Genomic DNA, 18,253 nt, shown 5'->3' with positions numbered 1-18,253 from the left:
CTGGGAAACTGAATAAGGACTGGCCCTACAAAGCTGCCCTGTGTTTAGAGGGGGTTTAATCTTTGTCACTGAATTGTCCCATTATTGGATACCAAATACCATAGTAAGAAACAAAACCTTTGACAAAGTAACTGTTTACTATTCCTAATTACTCACTGAGGAATATCTCCCAGCACTGTTTTTAGCACCTGAGGGAGTAAGTCCTTCATTCTTAAAGAGAGGTCTCAGTGACATATCTCAGTATCCATAATAATTTCATTGAGCACATTTGCTTTTATTGTGTGAATTATTCTTAGTAGTGTAGGAGGGTGAGAACATTATTGCTTTGTTTACTAAAAGTTCTAACAGTTATTTCATTATCATTTCATTCAGAGAGTTTTAATGATTGAATTATTAATAATTCTCTTTTATTTCTCCATATTATAAATAATTTGTTTTCCTGTAACCTCTTTACAGAATTTAGTAGTGAATATGAGGCTTTTTAAAATCTGTTTTATAAGGTACTTCCAATCCCTCTTCGAGTTTACTATTTTTCAGAGTCTCTTAGTGAATAACAAGTAAAGCCATGAGAATGGAAATCAATAGTTTGTTACAGTTCCTAAATTTTCTAAGTATGCATGAAATAATAGGATGCTCATAATTTATTATTTTTCATGCAAATAAAAAGACAGGTTGAGTTATTTTACCAGAAATGGGATTACAATGCTAGTATCCATTACTACTCACTCTAACTATGTTTTAACAGACTAGTTCTTCCAGTTCTTTGAAATTAACAGATGTAAGGCATTGAGTCTTTGCTCTCTTATAAGTAAGATGCCCCTCATTTATCATTTATTCTCAACTGGGTAGAGTTTTAAGAATTTGATGTTTCAATTTGGAAAAAAGCAGCTGTTACAGGATGTCCCTTTTTTAGTTTACTTTTTCCCCCCAAATAGCTCATAGCTTTTTTTTTTCTTTTTTCTTTTTTCTTTTTTCTGCTTCCTTAATAATTTTATTGTGAATTGAGTGCAGGTTTGCAAAGCAAATTGATTCTGTATTCATCTGTTCATAGGCATTTTGTTACATGTCATTGATTACAATCTCCTCAGTCTTACATAACTTGTTCCACTTCATCCATGGTTTTCCTGCTTCCAAACCATTCTCTCTCTCTTTTTAAAAAAAAAAAAAAAAGACTAGCTTTTTTTTTTCTTTTTATTATAAATTGGGTGAAGGTTTACAGAACAGATCAGTTGTCCAACAACTAATACACATTTTCTTTTCATTGACTACAGTCCCCACAAGGAAACATTGCTTATTCCACTCACTCCTTATGCCTTGGTTACAGTCCCCTCCATGCATCATCAGCCAACCAAAGGCTGTACCCTACAAGCCTGCACCCCTGTTCATCAGCACACAGCCCCTCTCCCTCTCTGGGTCTAAAGTCTCCAGCCGCTCCATCTCTCCACGTCATCGTCTCTGCCTCCATCTCTGGCATCACTGCTTCTCTGGGTAGGGTCCCGCTCTCCACTCTTCTCCCTTGATGGTCCCAGGGACCTCTGCTCCTAGACTGCAAAGTTAATCACTCCCCTCCTCGCTGCAAAACGTCTACCTTTACATTTCCAACCCTCACAGTCAGTCCTGATAACAATTATTCACTATTGTATCACAAGAGACCTATCAGCATTTCCTTTCATCAGCCCCTCCTAGACAGATTCAAACCATTATCTTTTGAACTTTGTTCTTGATTGAACTTTGTTCTTGGGAAAATGTTGCACTTATTATTTCAAATGGTTGATAACTCTAAGGAGCGCATGCCTCCCTATTATTAGTGTCTGTCTACATTTGACTGAAAATTGAGCCACAGGGAAGAGTTCTCAAATAGCTCAGAGTTTTCATTGACACTCTTCTGTTAGTGATTCTTAAAAACCCCTCTGTTATTCTCCATCTTTAATCACTTTCTTATACTAAGTATCTATATTTGCAGATAACATAAAATTATAACAGCTTTTAAGATTCTTAGTACAATAGTCACTGTTGCCAGTCATATGTATTTTTATTGAAATACTTTAAGAAAAGACCCTACTTTTTTTATTCAAGACTTTCCATTTAAAGATGCAATAGAGTAACTATCTTCATACTGTCCAAGCAAATTTACAAGAACCACAATATACGTATATTATGTGTCATTTAGTTGTTGAACAATCTTTTTTCTTTGTAACACATGCTATTTCCAAGCACATAGGAATCACTGGGATATAAAAAATCACTTAGACATAACTCCTGCTCTCAAGAGTCTTAAGAAAGAGGGTGTGAAGCCAGATTATCATGGGGCATTGTAAAAACCACAACAATAGAGCTATCATAGTGGAATAGCTGTGGAGGGAAAGCTGTGCCTCATGGACATTTGAGTATATTTTGAAGAATTCATTTATCAGAAGACTGTGAGATAGAAGGGCACTGCAGAGAGAAAGGATGGCATGTATGCAGGCAAATAGATATGAAACAAAATGAGAGTGCCTCAAAAATTGGTGGGAAAATTGGAATTAAAAGATAAGAGAAAATTTCCATGAACGGTTTGAAGCTCCCTTGCATGATAAAATCAGGTGACTACCATGTCTGTAGTACAAGCTGCTTGTGAGGGAGTGGTGGAAATGAGCCTGGAACCATAGGTAGGGAGGCCTTCACATGGCAAACTACAACACTTGCTTGGCATCCTGTAAGAGAAGGAATTAGATCAAATGTGGAAGTTTTAAAAAATCATATTAAGAGCAATGTGGAAGATACATGGAGACTTAGGAGAGAGTATCAGCAATAAGTTCATCATCACACATCTCTCAGGTAAATGTGGAAGCAAACACTTCATTGGGAGTATATATGTGACAGAGTAAAGAAATCATCTTCATATACGACTATAATTTTATAGGCCTAAGTGAAGTATCTTCACTGCAGTGAAAACTAATGCAGAAGCATTTGCTGTTTTGACATCAGGAATGGCTTTACTTACTCTGAGTCATGGTTTTTGAGTTTAGCTAATTAAAAATGTAAATAAATTACTTAGCTTTCTGGGGAGTCTGTGAAAATCTTTATTATTATAATTATTATTATTTAAACTCATGTGATCCCTTTATAAAGAACACATTAAAATAGTTTCCTAAACATATTTACATCTCAATGTCAAGAAAACAAAAATCCTCACCACTGGACCAATAAACAACATTCTTATCAATGGAGAAAAGATTGAAGTTGTCAAGGACTTCATTCTTCTTGGATGAACTATCAACACTCACGGAAGCAGCAGTCAAGAGATCAGATGACATATTGCATTGGGCAAATCTGCTGCACAGGAACTTTTTAAAGTGTTGAAGAGCAGAGATGTCAGCTTGAGGACTAGGGTGCGCCTGACCCAGGCCATTGTGTTTTCAATAGCCTCATATGGATGCGAAAGCTGGACAGTGAATAAGGAGGATAGTAGAAGAATTGATGCCTTTGAGTTGTGGTGTTGGAGGAGAATACTGAAAGTGCCATGGACTGCCAAAAGAACCAATAAATCTGTTCTGGAAGAAGTGCAGCCAGAGTGCTCCTTGGAGGCCAGGATGGCTAAGCTTCGTCTCTCCTACTTTGGACATATTGTCCGGAGGAAACAATCGCTGGAGAAGGATGTCATGCTGGGTAGGGTGGAGGGTCAGAGAAAAAGAGGAAGACCCCCAACGAGATGGATCAGCCAGGTGGCATCATTGATGGACTCAAGTGTGGCAGCGGTAGTGAGGTTGGCTCAGGATCGAACATTGTTTCGTTCTGCTGTGCATGGGGTTGCTATGAGTCGGTTCCGACTCAATGGCACCTGACAACAACAACAACAACAAACATATTTAATATGTGAAGAAAAAATATTTTCTGTAATACTGTGATGGTCTTCACATCATCTTCAATAATTTCAATTTTTAGAACATAAAATTTTAATGTCATTTTAATGCTCATTTGAGACAACCCATTATTTAAAGACTTCACATATGTGTAGTTCACACTGTAGGATAAGCACTCAGAATGCAAGGTCAGTTTGAACCACAGGTCAACAGTTCAAATTCACCAGCGCTCCTCAGCAATGAATTGGAATTGACTCAACAGCACTTTAACATCATGTTTGCTAAATAAAGTTGACATTTTTCAGTCATTATAATCAATGCCTCTACTAGAAAAGATTTGTAGTTCAGTGGGCCTTTTCCTTAATAAGCCAAACCCACTACTATTGAGTCGATTCAGATAGATAGCAACCCTATACAGGGTTTCTGAGATTGTAAATCATTCTGGGAGCAAACAGCCCTATCCTTCTTCCATGGACTGGCTGATAGGTTTGAACTGCACACTGTGCAGTTATCAGCCTGGTGATAAACCCTCTTTGTTTAATCTGTTACCTGTTGTTTCTCCAAAAACTTTATTAAAATTCTTAGGTTTTCCAATAAAACTTGCTTTCATTGTAATTTATCATGAAGACAATTAAATTATTCAGATTTTGAAATATAATATTTTACTCCTTTACCAGGAATGTTTTGGATACTGTAATGCAGTAATTTAAAATAATGCTCTAATCTCACTTTGATATATAGACAAGTGTTTGCTTTAGGGTAAGAAAGCAAAATTTGGCTATAATCAGAATATCTCTTTAAAACATAGAGTCTACTTTCAAATTGTATATTATAAAAAAGTAGAATGCATAATTGTTCTTGATAATAAGTAATGTTTGAAGGACTAATTCCAAAAGTGTACTTTAAATAAACTTTCCTAAGCAGTATTAATATAAAATCATCTGCAGTCTCTTTGATGAATCAAGTCTGTTAACTATAATTTGAAATAGATTAAGTAGAATTTTGTTAATAATTACTTAACATATTACATTTCTTTTTAAAAATGAATGTACACATCCGAATGATTACAAATTATAAATGTCTGTTCTTTTCCTTTTAGATTTATTTCTAACTACACTGTCTGACTCTGGTATCTTCCACTTTGAGATATGGGAAAATTTGGTAAGAAATCTTTTCTTTGAAGCATTTTTAAAAGATGACTTTCAGTAAATGCACACAAGTTTAGAAAACATAAAATCAAAGTAATCACTTGGTCTGTTGATTTCAACAATAAGTAGAACAACTTTAAGAGCCTTTGGTTTCATTGCTGCATTCAAACTGCTGAATATTGCTGAAGGAAATGATTCATTTAGCATCAATTCCTCTGCAGGTTTTTAGGCATGACTGCCAATTAAACCAATCAGTCTGCCCTAATGCATATGTTAACAGGACCCCTGCTAGGCTGTCCGCTGTTCAGCAAGGTTACTGTCATTTAAAGTGTCAGCATGATGGTTTATGAAGAAAAAGCATTTTAAAAGAGTAATTTTTCTTCTTTGCCTTCAGGTTATATAAAGAAATAAGTGTAATAGACACTCAACTTACTGCCAACTTGACCACGACTAAGGAGTCTTTCCCAATATCTATATATTTTTTTAAACTAGTAGTAGAAGACTCCCAAATTGTTACTGTATTTCCTTTTCTGTTCTTTTTAGCTTGATATAAATTATATGAGAGATTGATTAATGAAATTAATTGAATTTTAGGCTGCATAGTGGGCAAGATCTGAGAGCAGACAAACTTGGCTGACTCAGTGAAATGATACAATATTCAAGTATTAAAATTCACCTTCGTCATTTGCAAAATGAGTATAATAATCTATCCATTGTCCAGTGTTTGTGAAGGTTAAAAGAAAGAATATAGTAAAGTGTCAGGTACACAGCTGACAGTTATCAAATGTTAAATGATCTCTTCTTTATTTACCATCAGTTAACTCTTTATTGCTTTTATTCAAATCAAGCCATAACCTTTTATAGATATTTATTAAAATACTGATGAAGATCAAATCACATAATCATTACTAGGTACTTTTGTACAAAGTAATTGGATCTTTTTTATAATGGGGTAAGGAAAGAAATTGATAGCTCAACAATGCACTAAACAATTTATTTTTGTTTAATATATGGCTTTCTAAAAAATTATATAGATGTCTCCCACTTCTAGGATATGTTCATTTGTTTGCAGATGAATTTTTATTCCCATCCTGAGGAATTATAAAATTTGATATATACCTGATCAGCTAGTGTCCATCATGGATTAAAAGCCTTATTACAAATAAGCAGACTATGTAAATAAAATTATGAAACCTTAAGTTTATAATACGCCTAGGTATGGAGTCCTGGTGTGGCACTGTAGGGTAAGCACTAGACCTCAAGGTATGTTTGAACCACCACATGGTGGTTCAAACCCACCAGCCACTTCTCAGAAACCTATACAAGAGCTCTATGAGTCAGAACCAACTCAACAGTACTTAATAGCAACAACAATGTTTACTAAATCTTTTTTATTTTGATGTGCAGGTGTATTATTTTTCTCTGAGGTTACCCTCATTATACCTTGTTATCTCTAGTCAGGCTTGTAGGTTGGTTTTACTTTAAATCCTCCTATATCTACATTGAGTTCTGAGTGGTGTTGTCAAGTATGTTAATTTCAGGTTGTTGTCTGCTGTTGTTGATTCTCAATCCACAGAACACCCTTTAGCATTTTTTGTAAAGTTGGTCTGGTCATTACAAATTCCTTTAATTTATGATTATCAGGAAATGTCCTAATTTCACTTTCATATTTGACAGACAGTTTTTTTTGGTATATAATTCTTAGTTGGCAATCTTTGTTTTACAGAGCTTTATATAATGTCATTCCATTGCCTTCTTGCCTGTGTAGTTTCTGCTGAAAAATCAGAGTTTAGTCTTATTGGTACTCCTTTGTAGGTAACTTTTCATTTTTCCTGAGCTGTTTTCAGGATTCTTTCCATGTATTTGATTTTGGAAAGTTTGGTTATGATATCTTGGTGATTGTCTTTTGGGATCTGCCCTGGTTAAGGGTTCGTTTAGCTTCTTGTATGCTTATCTTCTCATCTTTCATAATGTTAGGGAAATTTTTTTCCAACTCTTCAACAATTTTCTCTATGCTTGTCTCTTTCTTTTCTGGATTTCTAACCCATAAGTTGCTTCTCTTCATGGCATATTAGTCTTTCTTCAAATTTTTAAATTCTTTTTTCTTATTGTTCTTCTAGCATGTTAGTATTGAGAGATTTATCTTCAAGTTCACTTATTCCATTGATTTACATATACTCCTTTGTGCTTTTGATGTCCATTTCTAACATCTTAGTATTAATTTTCTGGATTTCTAACTTCAGGTTTTATATTGTTTCAAAATTTGCATTTATTTTGTCTGTTATAGCTGTTATTGTGTTTTCCTTAATTCTCCTAAAGTTTTTATTGTGTTCTTGTTTTCTTGGCTCTCTCTGTCCATCCTTTGAAGGTACCTATTTATCATTCTATTGAATTTTTTTTTTTCAGTTAGTTCCATTACTTCTATTCCTCAGAATTGTTTTCTGACTCTGCATCTTGGTCATTTGTTTGAACCATTCTCACTTGTTTCTTTTTAGGAACTAAAATCGTTTTTTGTCTGTGGGGCCTTGTGGAGTTTTCTTATTCATAAAAACAAGTGGTAAAGTTATTGGGCCCAGAGAGAAGAAATCTCTGGGAGCTTTGGCAATTCAAGCAGCTCATGAGGTGCCTATGGAAAGGATGTGAGAGCAGAGTTCCTGGCCCTAGATGGAGTTCATATCCGCCTCAGTGCTAGCTATGTTCAGGACACTTATTCCAGAAGTAGTTCATGGGGGCCCTTGATGGTGCTGGTTTTCGTGTCTGTTAGCACCACAGGGAAGTGGGAGGGGCGGGCAGCATGACTATTTAAATACTGGTCTGATGGCTCAGCAGATTTTGAAGCCATCTCCACCTGAATCCAGGCACCAAAACGGCACACCAAAGCAATGCATCTGGTCCCACTTCACACTGGCATGGCTCCCAGCCACGTGGCTCAGAACTTTCTAGAACAGGAGCTACACTAGGGGTGAATGAGGGTTGGAGCTGGCCACACTTCTGATCAGCAGGGTAGTGTGGAGGAAAAAGAGATTACACCTTCTCAGTCCCCCTATGCAGATCTGCTCTGCCAGGCCTCCCTCCACTGCTGAAGCTGCTCACAAGATGGTGGAGCTGTGTGTGGCCAGCCATTCACCAGTCAGTCTCCCTCTCTTGCTTTCCCTGTTCAGCCTTTCCTCCCAGCAAGCACTCCATCCATGTCTCTAACCATTCTTCTGAGGTGCAGTGTGTCAGAATTCTCATCTGTCTCTGCTTCATTTTGTCTTTCACATCTTTGTTGTAGAGAGTCTGTATTGTCTGTCTGCCTATTCCACCATCTTGCTGGAAATCTCACCCTTTTAAACATTATTAATATGGTGATCTTAACATTAAATATTAAAACATGCATGTCAAAATGTAGTCATCCAAGAACAGATACTTGCTACCACATAGCACTTTTGTTTGGAATTCAAGTAGAAAATGACAAAATGTCTTTCCTGTCGATATGGCAGGTAGGTGCCTCAGTGGTTGAAGTAATTGTTGTAGCAGAATTGCAGAATTAGTCATATTGTTACGTCTGTTCCGACTACTAATAACGAATGTTAGTGAGTTCTAGGTACTGTGCTAAACATGTAATGAAAAAATTTTAAACACTTAAAATAATATTTTTTAAAATCTTATAAAAAAGCAAGTTGTTTCATTTGGATGTGAAACTGTTCGGTAATCTGATGCTTAAAGGAGAACTAACTTCATTCAGGGCCTCAGGCTAGCAAATAGAGACACTGGGAGTTGCAGTAGGAAATCTTTCTCTTAGACTTATACTCAATAATTCTAGAAACCAAGTAGATGAAAAAGTAAAGACATAGCTTCCATAAAATTCTTAGTGTGTTGGCCCTGCTTTGCATTGCAGGGAAACAATGAAGGCCTATAAGAATAGTGTGATAAAAGAGAGGGGCAAACAGTGGAATGGATGAGTCCCAAAAAGTATCCTATGGCTAAACACAGTATATCCCTTATAAGAGTACCTTATAGGTGACTTTACACATTCCATTTCATCCTCTCAAGTACCCTGTTAGCGGGCAGGAAGATTATCTCTTTCTGACGATGGAAGATCCATGACTCAGAGGCCCAAAGTAACACAACTCATCCTTGAAAACAGGACTGGACTCCTGTCATCTAACTCCAAAGCTAGTGCTATTTCAACTAGACTATTCAGCTGTCTTAGTATACTAGTAGTTCCAAATGAAAAAAGAGTATTGATTACATAGTCTTCTTTCCTACATTAAATAGCTACTTGGCAGCTTCATCTTTGAAAATAAATGTAATCCATTTTTTAAAGTGTTATGTAATGAGAGTAACATAATGATGCAGTTTGTTGAATTATGTTTATTAGATAGTATACGAAAAAGACTAATATGAATGGAAGTTAAGTTTCATAGATTTGTACTGCCAAGTAAAGAACAAGTAATGATGATGGGAAATTAAATTCATGTAAGTAAAGTACTATCCTTTCCCCTAATTCTATCATATACAAAATATACCCTACATGTTCCTAGCTCCCAACTCAGCTGCACTTAACAACAATAGCAGCAAATAGAAGAGCATATTGTTCTTATGTTGATGCGCACTGTAAATGTGGGTCTTACACATGACAGCCTGTCACCTGACACCAGTATCAATGTTTCTAGATGGAGGTTTATTGTGAGATCATATAGAGAAACATTTCTAGATAAGTTTATATTTCAAAATTCCTTGCCCGGCGTTCCTGACTTTCAGTGGGGTACTTCACTTAGTTCAATCAGTATAATGGATTGGTATTCAGGATTATTTATCTCATGATTTTGATATACTTTAAGAGAAAATTTTACTATTCATTCAGGAAACATTGTGTCCTCTCAGTTCCCAATGCTGTGACCTTTCTAAAATCCTAAAGCATTTGACACTTCAGTCATGTGCTTTTGCGTTTTAGGCAAATATATTTCATCCAGCAATTTGGAACTTAGATTTAATTTCTCTAGTGTAATGTCAGATGTTAGGCAAGTCCAGACAAAAACCCTAATGTTTATGAATAAAACCTCTATAGAAAAATCGTATGACTAGCACAGAAAGTGCTTTAGTGATGGTAGGAGAAACATGTTTTGCCAAGTGGATAATGGAGTATTTAAATGCTTGGAAAATTGCCTGTCAGAAGGCACATCATATTCACTTACTCATGGTCCCCAAGCATTTGGTATTTGTGCTTTGATTGTACCAATGCCTTTCTCTATAAAGGTCAAAAATTATTTCTCGAAAACTTGACTTACAGAGGAACCAAAAAGGGAAAAAATAACTTATAAGTATATCATTATGTAGGAATCAGCGTTAATATCTCAAACCATGAATAGAGTTAGGTATGAAAACAGAGTTATGTGTAAAATTGGGAGCTCAGAACTCTTGAGTGCATTGTTTGGGCTTATATTTTTGTGTGAAATAATCTAAAATAAGAAAAGAAAAGATAATAAATTAATGCATATTATTTTTGGAAGTCAAAATGTATATTGTTCTGTTTTAGAAAGATTAAGTGGGTTCACGTTTTCTGTGTAAGTTTGTTTCCTCTAGTTACTGGGTAGCAGCTGTTGTCATCCTTTGCTTCTCTTCTCATTGATACATAAAATTGACTTGAAAAGCAATTGAACCTCTAAGGATAAGTATAATTCTTACTGTATTTTGACACCGCTTCTTAATTGTCCCCAGCACAGCGCCTTTTTTCTTGAAATCCATAAAACACAGTGTTTATGCTACTTACTTGTGCCACTTAAATGTTGCCTTCAGAAATTATGCCTTCCTGGATTATATGTTGTTGTTAAGTGCTGCTGAGTCAGTTCTGACTCATAGCTACCCTGTATAGGGTTTCAAAGGAGCACCTGCTGGGTTTGAACTGCTGATCTTGTGGGTCACAATCCAGTGCTGATCTTATAGCCCTTCACTAGGAGTCTTGACATATACTGTCTCCCAAATGAATTCTTCCTCATTGAAATTAGAAACTATATTTCTTATTTGACATTCCCAAGCCTCCCATAGTACCTTAAAGTAGAAGACACTCAGTAGGTCTAAAAATATAATGGTGATTTTATAAAAAATTTCATACCAGAATTGACAGGAAGAAAGATCCAAATGCTCATCTTCATCACCTCAAAGCAGTTTGTTTATGATAAGAGTGGAATAGACGGTTAGAATAAATGTCTGCAGTACACCAAGGCTTTTCATTACTTATTTCCCTGCTTCATTTATTATACTTTGTTCTGTAATTGACAGATGAGTGGATTTTGATGGTCTAATCCAAATTTTTCTGTGTTTAACAGGATGGCAATTTCTCTGTCAGTAGTATTCTTGAAAAACCTTCAAATATGATGATGGTTGGACAGTCAGCATTTGCAGACTTTGGTAAGATAGTTTTCATTTTTCATATTCTCGCTATATGACCTGGACATATATCAGAAAATTGCTTCAGTATTTTCAGAACTGTAAGGGAGTTAAAAGGTACATGGCAAGTGGTCAGTTTTTAATGCAATAAAGTGTATTTTATGGCATGCAATGTAGGGAAGCTCAAATATTGAGCATTTTCTAGAGACTACAAAATAGTAATTATAGTAGTTCTTTATAGATCCACAATACGAAACATACTGATTTGCAAGTATTAATGTGACCTATTAAAACCTGAATATTTAAAATCATTTTTGTTTACATTTTAATTCCAAAGAAGACTAATATCTATTATGAATTACCTACAAAAAGACATACAGATTTCTGGTTTTTATAAGATTCTGCACAGTAAATCAAGTTCATTTTTGTTTGAAACATAAAAACATATGATTCTTGTATCATTTGTCAGGGTTACTATTAAAAGGGGTTTTATATTGGATGGGAAAGTGGTCTAGTCAGCCTGCTAAAAAGATGTCCAAAGTTAGCCCATCCTAAGATTCCTTCTTTAAGTCAACAAATGCCTCAATTTCTTCTTCACTACGGAGAGATGTCACCATATCCAGAAGCCTCCATTTCCTGATTAATACAATGGGGATGTTGATTACAGTGTGAGTGAAGCACAGTGTGAGGCTCAGAGTGATAGCACAAGGAATAATTGATAGTATGGGTATTTCCATTGGACTTTTATGGGTTTTTATTGTTATTGTTGTTGCTCTTAATCCACTAAATCAGCTCATTGTGTAGTATCATAAAGCTGTATCCTAAGGCAGCAAAAGGAGGTTTGATGCTTTTATTTGATGAACGTTCAGCATATACCACAATTTTCGTCTGTGTTTTAGTTTATTAAGTTGAATATCAATTTAGTTTTGAGTAAATTTTTTAAAAGCTTTATATTGTGAATTGAGTGAAGGTTTACAGAGCAGTTCATCAATTTTACATTCAAAATTGTATATACTTTGCTTCATTACAGTGATTGCAGTCCCCTCAATGTACCATCACTTACACAGTGAATAATTTAGCCCCCTCACCCTTCCCCCTCGTAACCGTCATAGAATGTTTTTTTTCAAGAAAACCTATTTGTCGTTTTGGGATTGACTCATTTTACTCAGTATAATGTGCTCCAGTTTCATCCACTGGTTCTTTTCCACATAATTTTCTCTGCTGAATACATTTTGAGTTTTCTTTTCATTTTCATTTCTGTTGGGTTAATGTTTATTAAATTTTTCTGACTTTTCCTCTTGTTTATCTTGATGTGAATGTAAATTAATTTCCTTTGAGGTTACCCTGTAATTCATTAATTTTTTTACCCATTTAAAATGGTCTGTTTTATCTACTTGACTTCCTTGCCCATTTGAAAGTTCTATGTCTACATTATTTCCTCTTTTTGCTCTGAAGTTGACTTCATTATAAAACGATATATCTGGTTCCCTAATTTAGTCTTATATGTTTGGAGCTTGTATGTAAGGAGCTCTGTTAGGGTAGTGGTTACGAGTCGGGCTGCCAACCTCAAGGTCAGCAGTTTGAAACTACCAGTGGTTCCATGGGAGAAAGATGAGGAGATCTGCTTCTGTAAAGATTTACAGCCTCGGAACAAACAAGACGGCGGATCGGGTGGCCGTATAGCAGAGAGCTCTGCCAATAACAACACAGAATACCCGACCAAGCAGACTCAGGGGATGGTCCCAGAACTCTGAATCACATATAAAGGAATACTGAGAAGGTTGGAAGGCTCACAGCTGGTGGAATTTGTGGCAGAAGCAAGAAATCTATTGCTTTCTAGTCCAGGACGATGCTCGGCTGCTCCAGGAGCTGCCATCTTGGGTGAGACCACGTGGGAAAAGGATCCGAGAGGCCACAGACGCCTGGCAGAACCGCTGAGATAAAGGTGTGGACATTCTTTTCTTTTGGTATCTGTTCACTGGTCTCTTGCTATCTGCACACCTCTACTCGGGTGACTATAGGGGTGCCTGAGCTAGTGGGCACTCCAGCCCCACCCTCGGAGGATTCTACTACGCATGCGCACAAATCTCCTTAAAATTTAAAGAGACAGTTTCCAATTAAAACCAAACGTTCACAGCCGGCCTGAACTGTTTCAACTAGAAAAAAGGACTGAACGGGGATTGTGAAGCGGGACAAGCAGACAAAAGAGGAAATAGGCTGAAAATTAAATCCTAAGTTACATCAAAACAACCAACAGTGGTATCTTGAAACTTCTCAGGAAGAAGAATGAAAAGGGAAGCCCATTTCCTGATCACATCTACCTGGAGGCATTCAGAAAGCATAAAAAAATACCAAAATACACACCCATCTAAGTATTAAGGCCACAGATAACTCCTGAAGATGCCCAAAAACCAGAAGCAGACGACCATATCTGCACATGTCCAGAAATGAGATAAAGTGACTGAGGTAAATGAGCTGGAAGTAGACCTACACTCCATACTAGAAGATGGGCAGGCTTTGGAAATGCCTGAGAAGGAATGCCTAAAAAGGATTATAAAAGGTATCAAAACACTATGCAATGCAGTTGAGAAAAATAAGGAAGAAGTCAGGAAAGTGCTACAGGAACAATCAAGTAAGATAGATAGAACATTAGAAACAATTCAAACCCTACAGAAAGAGGTCCAAAGGATCAATAATAGAATATCAGAAATGGACAATACATTGAAAGGGCAAAGGAATAGAATTGAAGAGATAGAAGCTAGAACTAGTGAGCTAGAAGATAAATCTCTCAACACTACTAAGATAGAAGAACAAATACAAAAAAGGATAAAAAAATCTGAAGAAGGCCTAAGATTCATGTTGGATAACATGAAGAGGAATAACATAAGCATCATTGGTATTCCAGAACAGGAACAATCACACAAGCCCACAGAGGAGAGAGTTGAAGAAATTCTGGAAGAAAAATTTTCCTAACATCATGAAAAGTGAAAAGATAAGCATTCAAGAAGCTCAGTGAACCCCAAGATGGATAGACCCTAAAAGACAATCACCAAGACATATAATAATCAAGTTCTCCAACATCAAAGATAAAGACAGCATCTTGAAAGCAGCTAGAGAAAACCGAAATATAACATACAAAGGCAAGCAAATCAGATTAAGCTCAGATTTCTCAACAGAAACCATGCAGGCAAGAAGGCAATGGGGAGAGATATATAAAACCCTGAAAGAGAAAAACTTCCACCCAAGAATCCTCTACCCAGCAAAGCTGTCAATCAAATATGATGGTGTAATCAAAACATTCCAGGATAGGCAGAAGCTAAGGGATTTTGCCAAAGTCAACCCTGCTATGTAAAACATCCTAAAGGAAGTTCTGTGGACTGAGAACCAGCAAGAACACATAACAACTATATGCTTTTGAACTCTGAGATCCCTGCACATTGAGCCTCCTAGACCCAGAAACACCAGAGGAGTGGCAGAGGAGCAGCAACAGCAGAACCAAGAGCCAGAGCATGAGATAGAGTAATGGACTTCCTAGCCCACAGAGCAAGTAAAGCTGAGTGACTTTGGGCAGGAAGCTTGCTTGTCAAGAGGAATGCCTCCATCACTTAAGCTGGAGAGCTAAGTTTGCTGACCCATGGTGACTTCAGGCTGAGGCTTATGGTGAAGTGGTATGTTCTGTGGCATTTATCAGCAGCTGACTAGAACAACTGTGCCTGAGCATTTCAGACCCCGAATTGTAACCTGTTGATTTTCCTAATAAACTCCATAACTGTGAGTATTTTCTTTGAGTTCTGTGTAGCCATTGCAATGGGTTATTGAGCCCAGTAGAGAAGCAGAGAGTGTTGTGGGTAGAGTGCTTGGTGCTTAATGTTTTTGCACATCGAATTTTTAATGATGGCATTAATGACGTAAACAAATGTGGTCTCAGTGTTGTAGCAGTACAGGTCCATGGAAAGCTTCATGGAAGAGGTAGGATTTTAGACAGGGCTTTGAAGCCATTGTAAAATTTGACCAAAAATATGTGGAAACATGAAAACATGGAATTGCATCTAGTGCTTCACTAAAAATCTCACTAAAAACAAAGGTTTTATCAGGTAAGCTTCAAGGGGAAAGCTGTCCTTCCTAACCAGACTTGGTGTATGCCACTACATTATAGGCTCTGAAGGAGTCAATCAGAAACTCAGTCCCCAAAACAGTGTCCACAAGTAGCACATTCATGTTATATGTTACAGAGAAACAGCTTACTGTTCAGAATAGACATTTGGGCATTACAAAAATATTAGTCACATTGTTTCTCTTTCTATTGGGTGCCCCAGGATGAGTCAGGATGTAGACTATGTAAAAGGGACTACCCACATGAACCTTGTGCTTAGGGCCAAATATGTCAGCCTGGTTTCTTAGAATGAGTCTGGGCTGACTTCTTTCTCCAAAGCATCTTGGCCCCAACACATCCTATAATAGCTAGCTACCTATCCTCAGGTCCATCCTGCTTTCCCTGAGTATGTCAACATTTACAGAAACTGCTTGGGTAAATGTGTGTATGATAACATTCCTGGCTATCACTTCCTGGTGAGGAGGGATTAAGGTTTGTCTTCTGAAACACAACAAGGATCTGTGCAGATTGTCATCCCTGTGTTGGCTACTGTGGGGAGTGATTGCTGGCATTGGAGAAGCAACACCCCCGATTTAAGCTGACCTTGCTCTGTTCTCTGTGTGAGTAATGTGTTCCTTCCATCCAGTGCCTATTCACCATGTCTCTTAAGCAACCATAGACCTTGACTTGATACTTGGCATAGTTAGTGACGAGTGAAATAACCAATTTGTCTTCTGTAAAAATGTACACAATATCTGCAAATGGAATATGGATGCATTTGATTAGTTAAAAGCTAAAAGAGATGAACAAATGTTGATTTTATTCTATGTAAATTTTGGGAAGCTTTGAACTGCTCTTTTTAATGCCTTTTTAAAAATAATTATTATAGTAGCATAAGAATCCTTTCACTGATCCCCCCTAAAATCTCAGTGCTCCACGTATTAATCACCCACCTTCATAGACTGCTGTTGTTGTTTTTAAGTGCTGTCGAGTCAGCTCCAACTCATAGTGACCCTGTATAGGGTTTCCGAGAAACAGCTGGTGATCTTGAACCTCTGACCTTGCAGTTCAAGCGGCTCTGCAATCTGGTGCATTAACCCACAGCACCACACCAGGACTCCAAACACTAATCTTTTTACTCTCGCAATAGTTTTGCATTTTTAAGACTATCATGTTATTGTCCAGTGCTGTCGAATCGGTTCCAACTCATAATAACCCTGTATGGGGTTTCCAAAGAGTGGCTGGTGGGTTTGAACCTTGTGATTAACAACCTTATGATTAACAGTCCAGTGCTTATCTTACAACCCCACACCAGGACTTCAGAATGTCGTGTAGTTGGAATCACATAGTATGTAACCATTTCAAATTGTCTTCTTTTACTTAACAATATGTATTTAATCTTCCTCCATGTGTTTTTTAGATTTATATCACTGAAAAAGCTGCAAAGGATGAAAGTCCACACAAACAGTGTGCACAGAAAAGAAACCAGTAACCTAGTCTGAAGTGGCCTTGTTGGTCATAATTCAATAATCTCTCTTACAAGCTAATTTTATATGTGCTTTGTGCTTCTTCAGATAAGATAGTGTGATTCTTTATATGTGTAGTTTTGGTGTGGACTTTTTCCAAGTGTAGTGTTTTGGGTTTTTTTCTTATTCTCTTTTTTCTCACACTTTCAAGCTAGAGCTGAGTATATTTCCAGGTAAGCTCAAAATATCAAATCCCAGAATTTCTCCATATAGGAAAGGTATGTCTTTTTTAAATTAGATAGCGCTGAAAAGAAAAAAAAGTCAATTAAAAAAACTTTTTTGATCAAAAAAATAATAACAACTGGAATCAGACTTAGAGGGGAAAAAATGTATTAATTTGGTGGTAGTAGATGTAGTGTAAATCAGTAAAAATATGTAAAACTGAAGGGAAATCAGAAATCATATAGAATGCCATATTTTCTATAGATTTAATTGTACTTTAAAATTTGTAATACATTATACATGTACCCAAATCTGAGGCTGTCTCTTGTACATCAGATCATTACAAGGGTTTCTTTATCATGGTCAAGTGAAGGAATAATACCTCGCCTGATATCGGGAATTGCCAGTTAGGTTTCTAAGATAATCCTACAATAAATAAAGACGCTAACAGAAATGGAAAACATTGTCATCCTTGAAAGTTAACAACATATTGGAAAATATTGCACAGCTTGTGGTGGTGATTATGTGCTGTGGAGTCAGTTTCCACTCATAGTGACCCACTGTACAGGGTTTCCAAGGCTGTAAATCTTTACAGGACCAGAAAACCTCATCTTTCTCCTGCGGAGCAGCTGATAGTTTTGAACTGCTGACCTTGAGGTTACCAGCCATTTCTAACCAGTAGGCTACATTGAGGCCAAATCGTATTCCAATCTTAATGATGACTGAGGCCAAATCTTAGCATTGAGTATTCCCAATGCTTAGCACACTAGTTAATGATGTTCATTAGAGTGGAAGAGGAAGAGAAACCACCCAATAAATTTATCTTATAAAGTCTTTCCGATGCTTGATAAAAATTCAGATGCTAATTACAAACTAACCATGGTAGAACAGAAATGCTCAGTTTGAAATAAGTCTAACAATTATGTTTTCCTTTGTTATACAATCAAGTATATTAGATAAAAATCTGACAAATTAAAAAATTGTTTGTTAATGTCTGATCTGAAAATAAGTCAGATGATCCATGTATGTAAATTTAAAATCTACATTTAACCCTAATACTAATTGCTAACTTTTATAGTTATTTTTGTTCTACTGTGCATAAGGTCGCTA

General features: G+C 36.6%; 1 protein-coding gene across 1 annotated transcript in view; it reads left to right on the top strand.

The window, feature by feature from the left end:
- Positions 1-18,253, top strand: part of ITFG1 (integrin alpha FG-GAP repeat containing 1) — a 392,891-nt gene that overhangs the window by 139,346 nt on the left and 235,292 nt on the right. The window contains exons 7-8 of the mRNA XM_006872566.1: positions 4,942-5,003; positions 11,302-11,383. Coding sequence (XP_006872628.1) covers positions 4,942-5,003; positions 11,302-11,383 — 144 coding nt within the window. The remainder of the gene's footprint in view (positions 1-4,941; positions 5,004-11,301; positions 11,384-18,253) is intronic.

The sequence above is a fragment of the Chrysochloris asiatica genome, unplaced genomic scaffold, assembly GCF_000296735.1.
Source record: "Chrysochloris asiatica unplaced genomic scaffold, ChrAsi1.0 scaffold00204, whole genome shotgun sequence".
Classification (NCBI taxonomy): domain Eukaryota; kingdom Metazoa; phylum Chordata; class Mammalia; order Afrosoricida; family Chrysochloridae; genus Chrysochloris; species Chrysochloris asiatica.
This window is presented reverse-complemented; position numbering and strand designations above follow the sequence as displayed.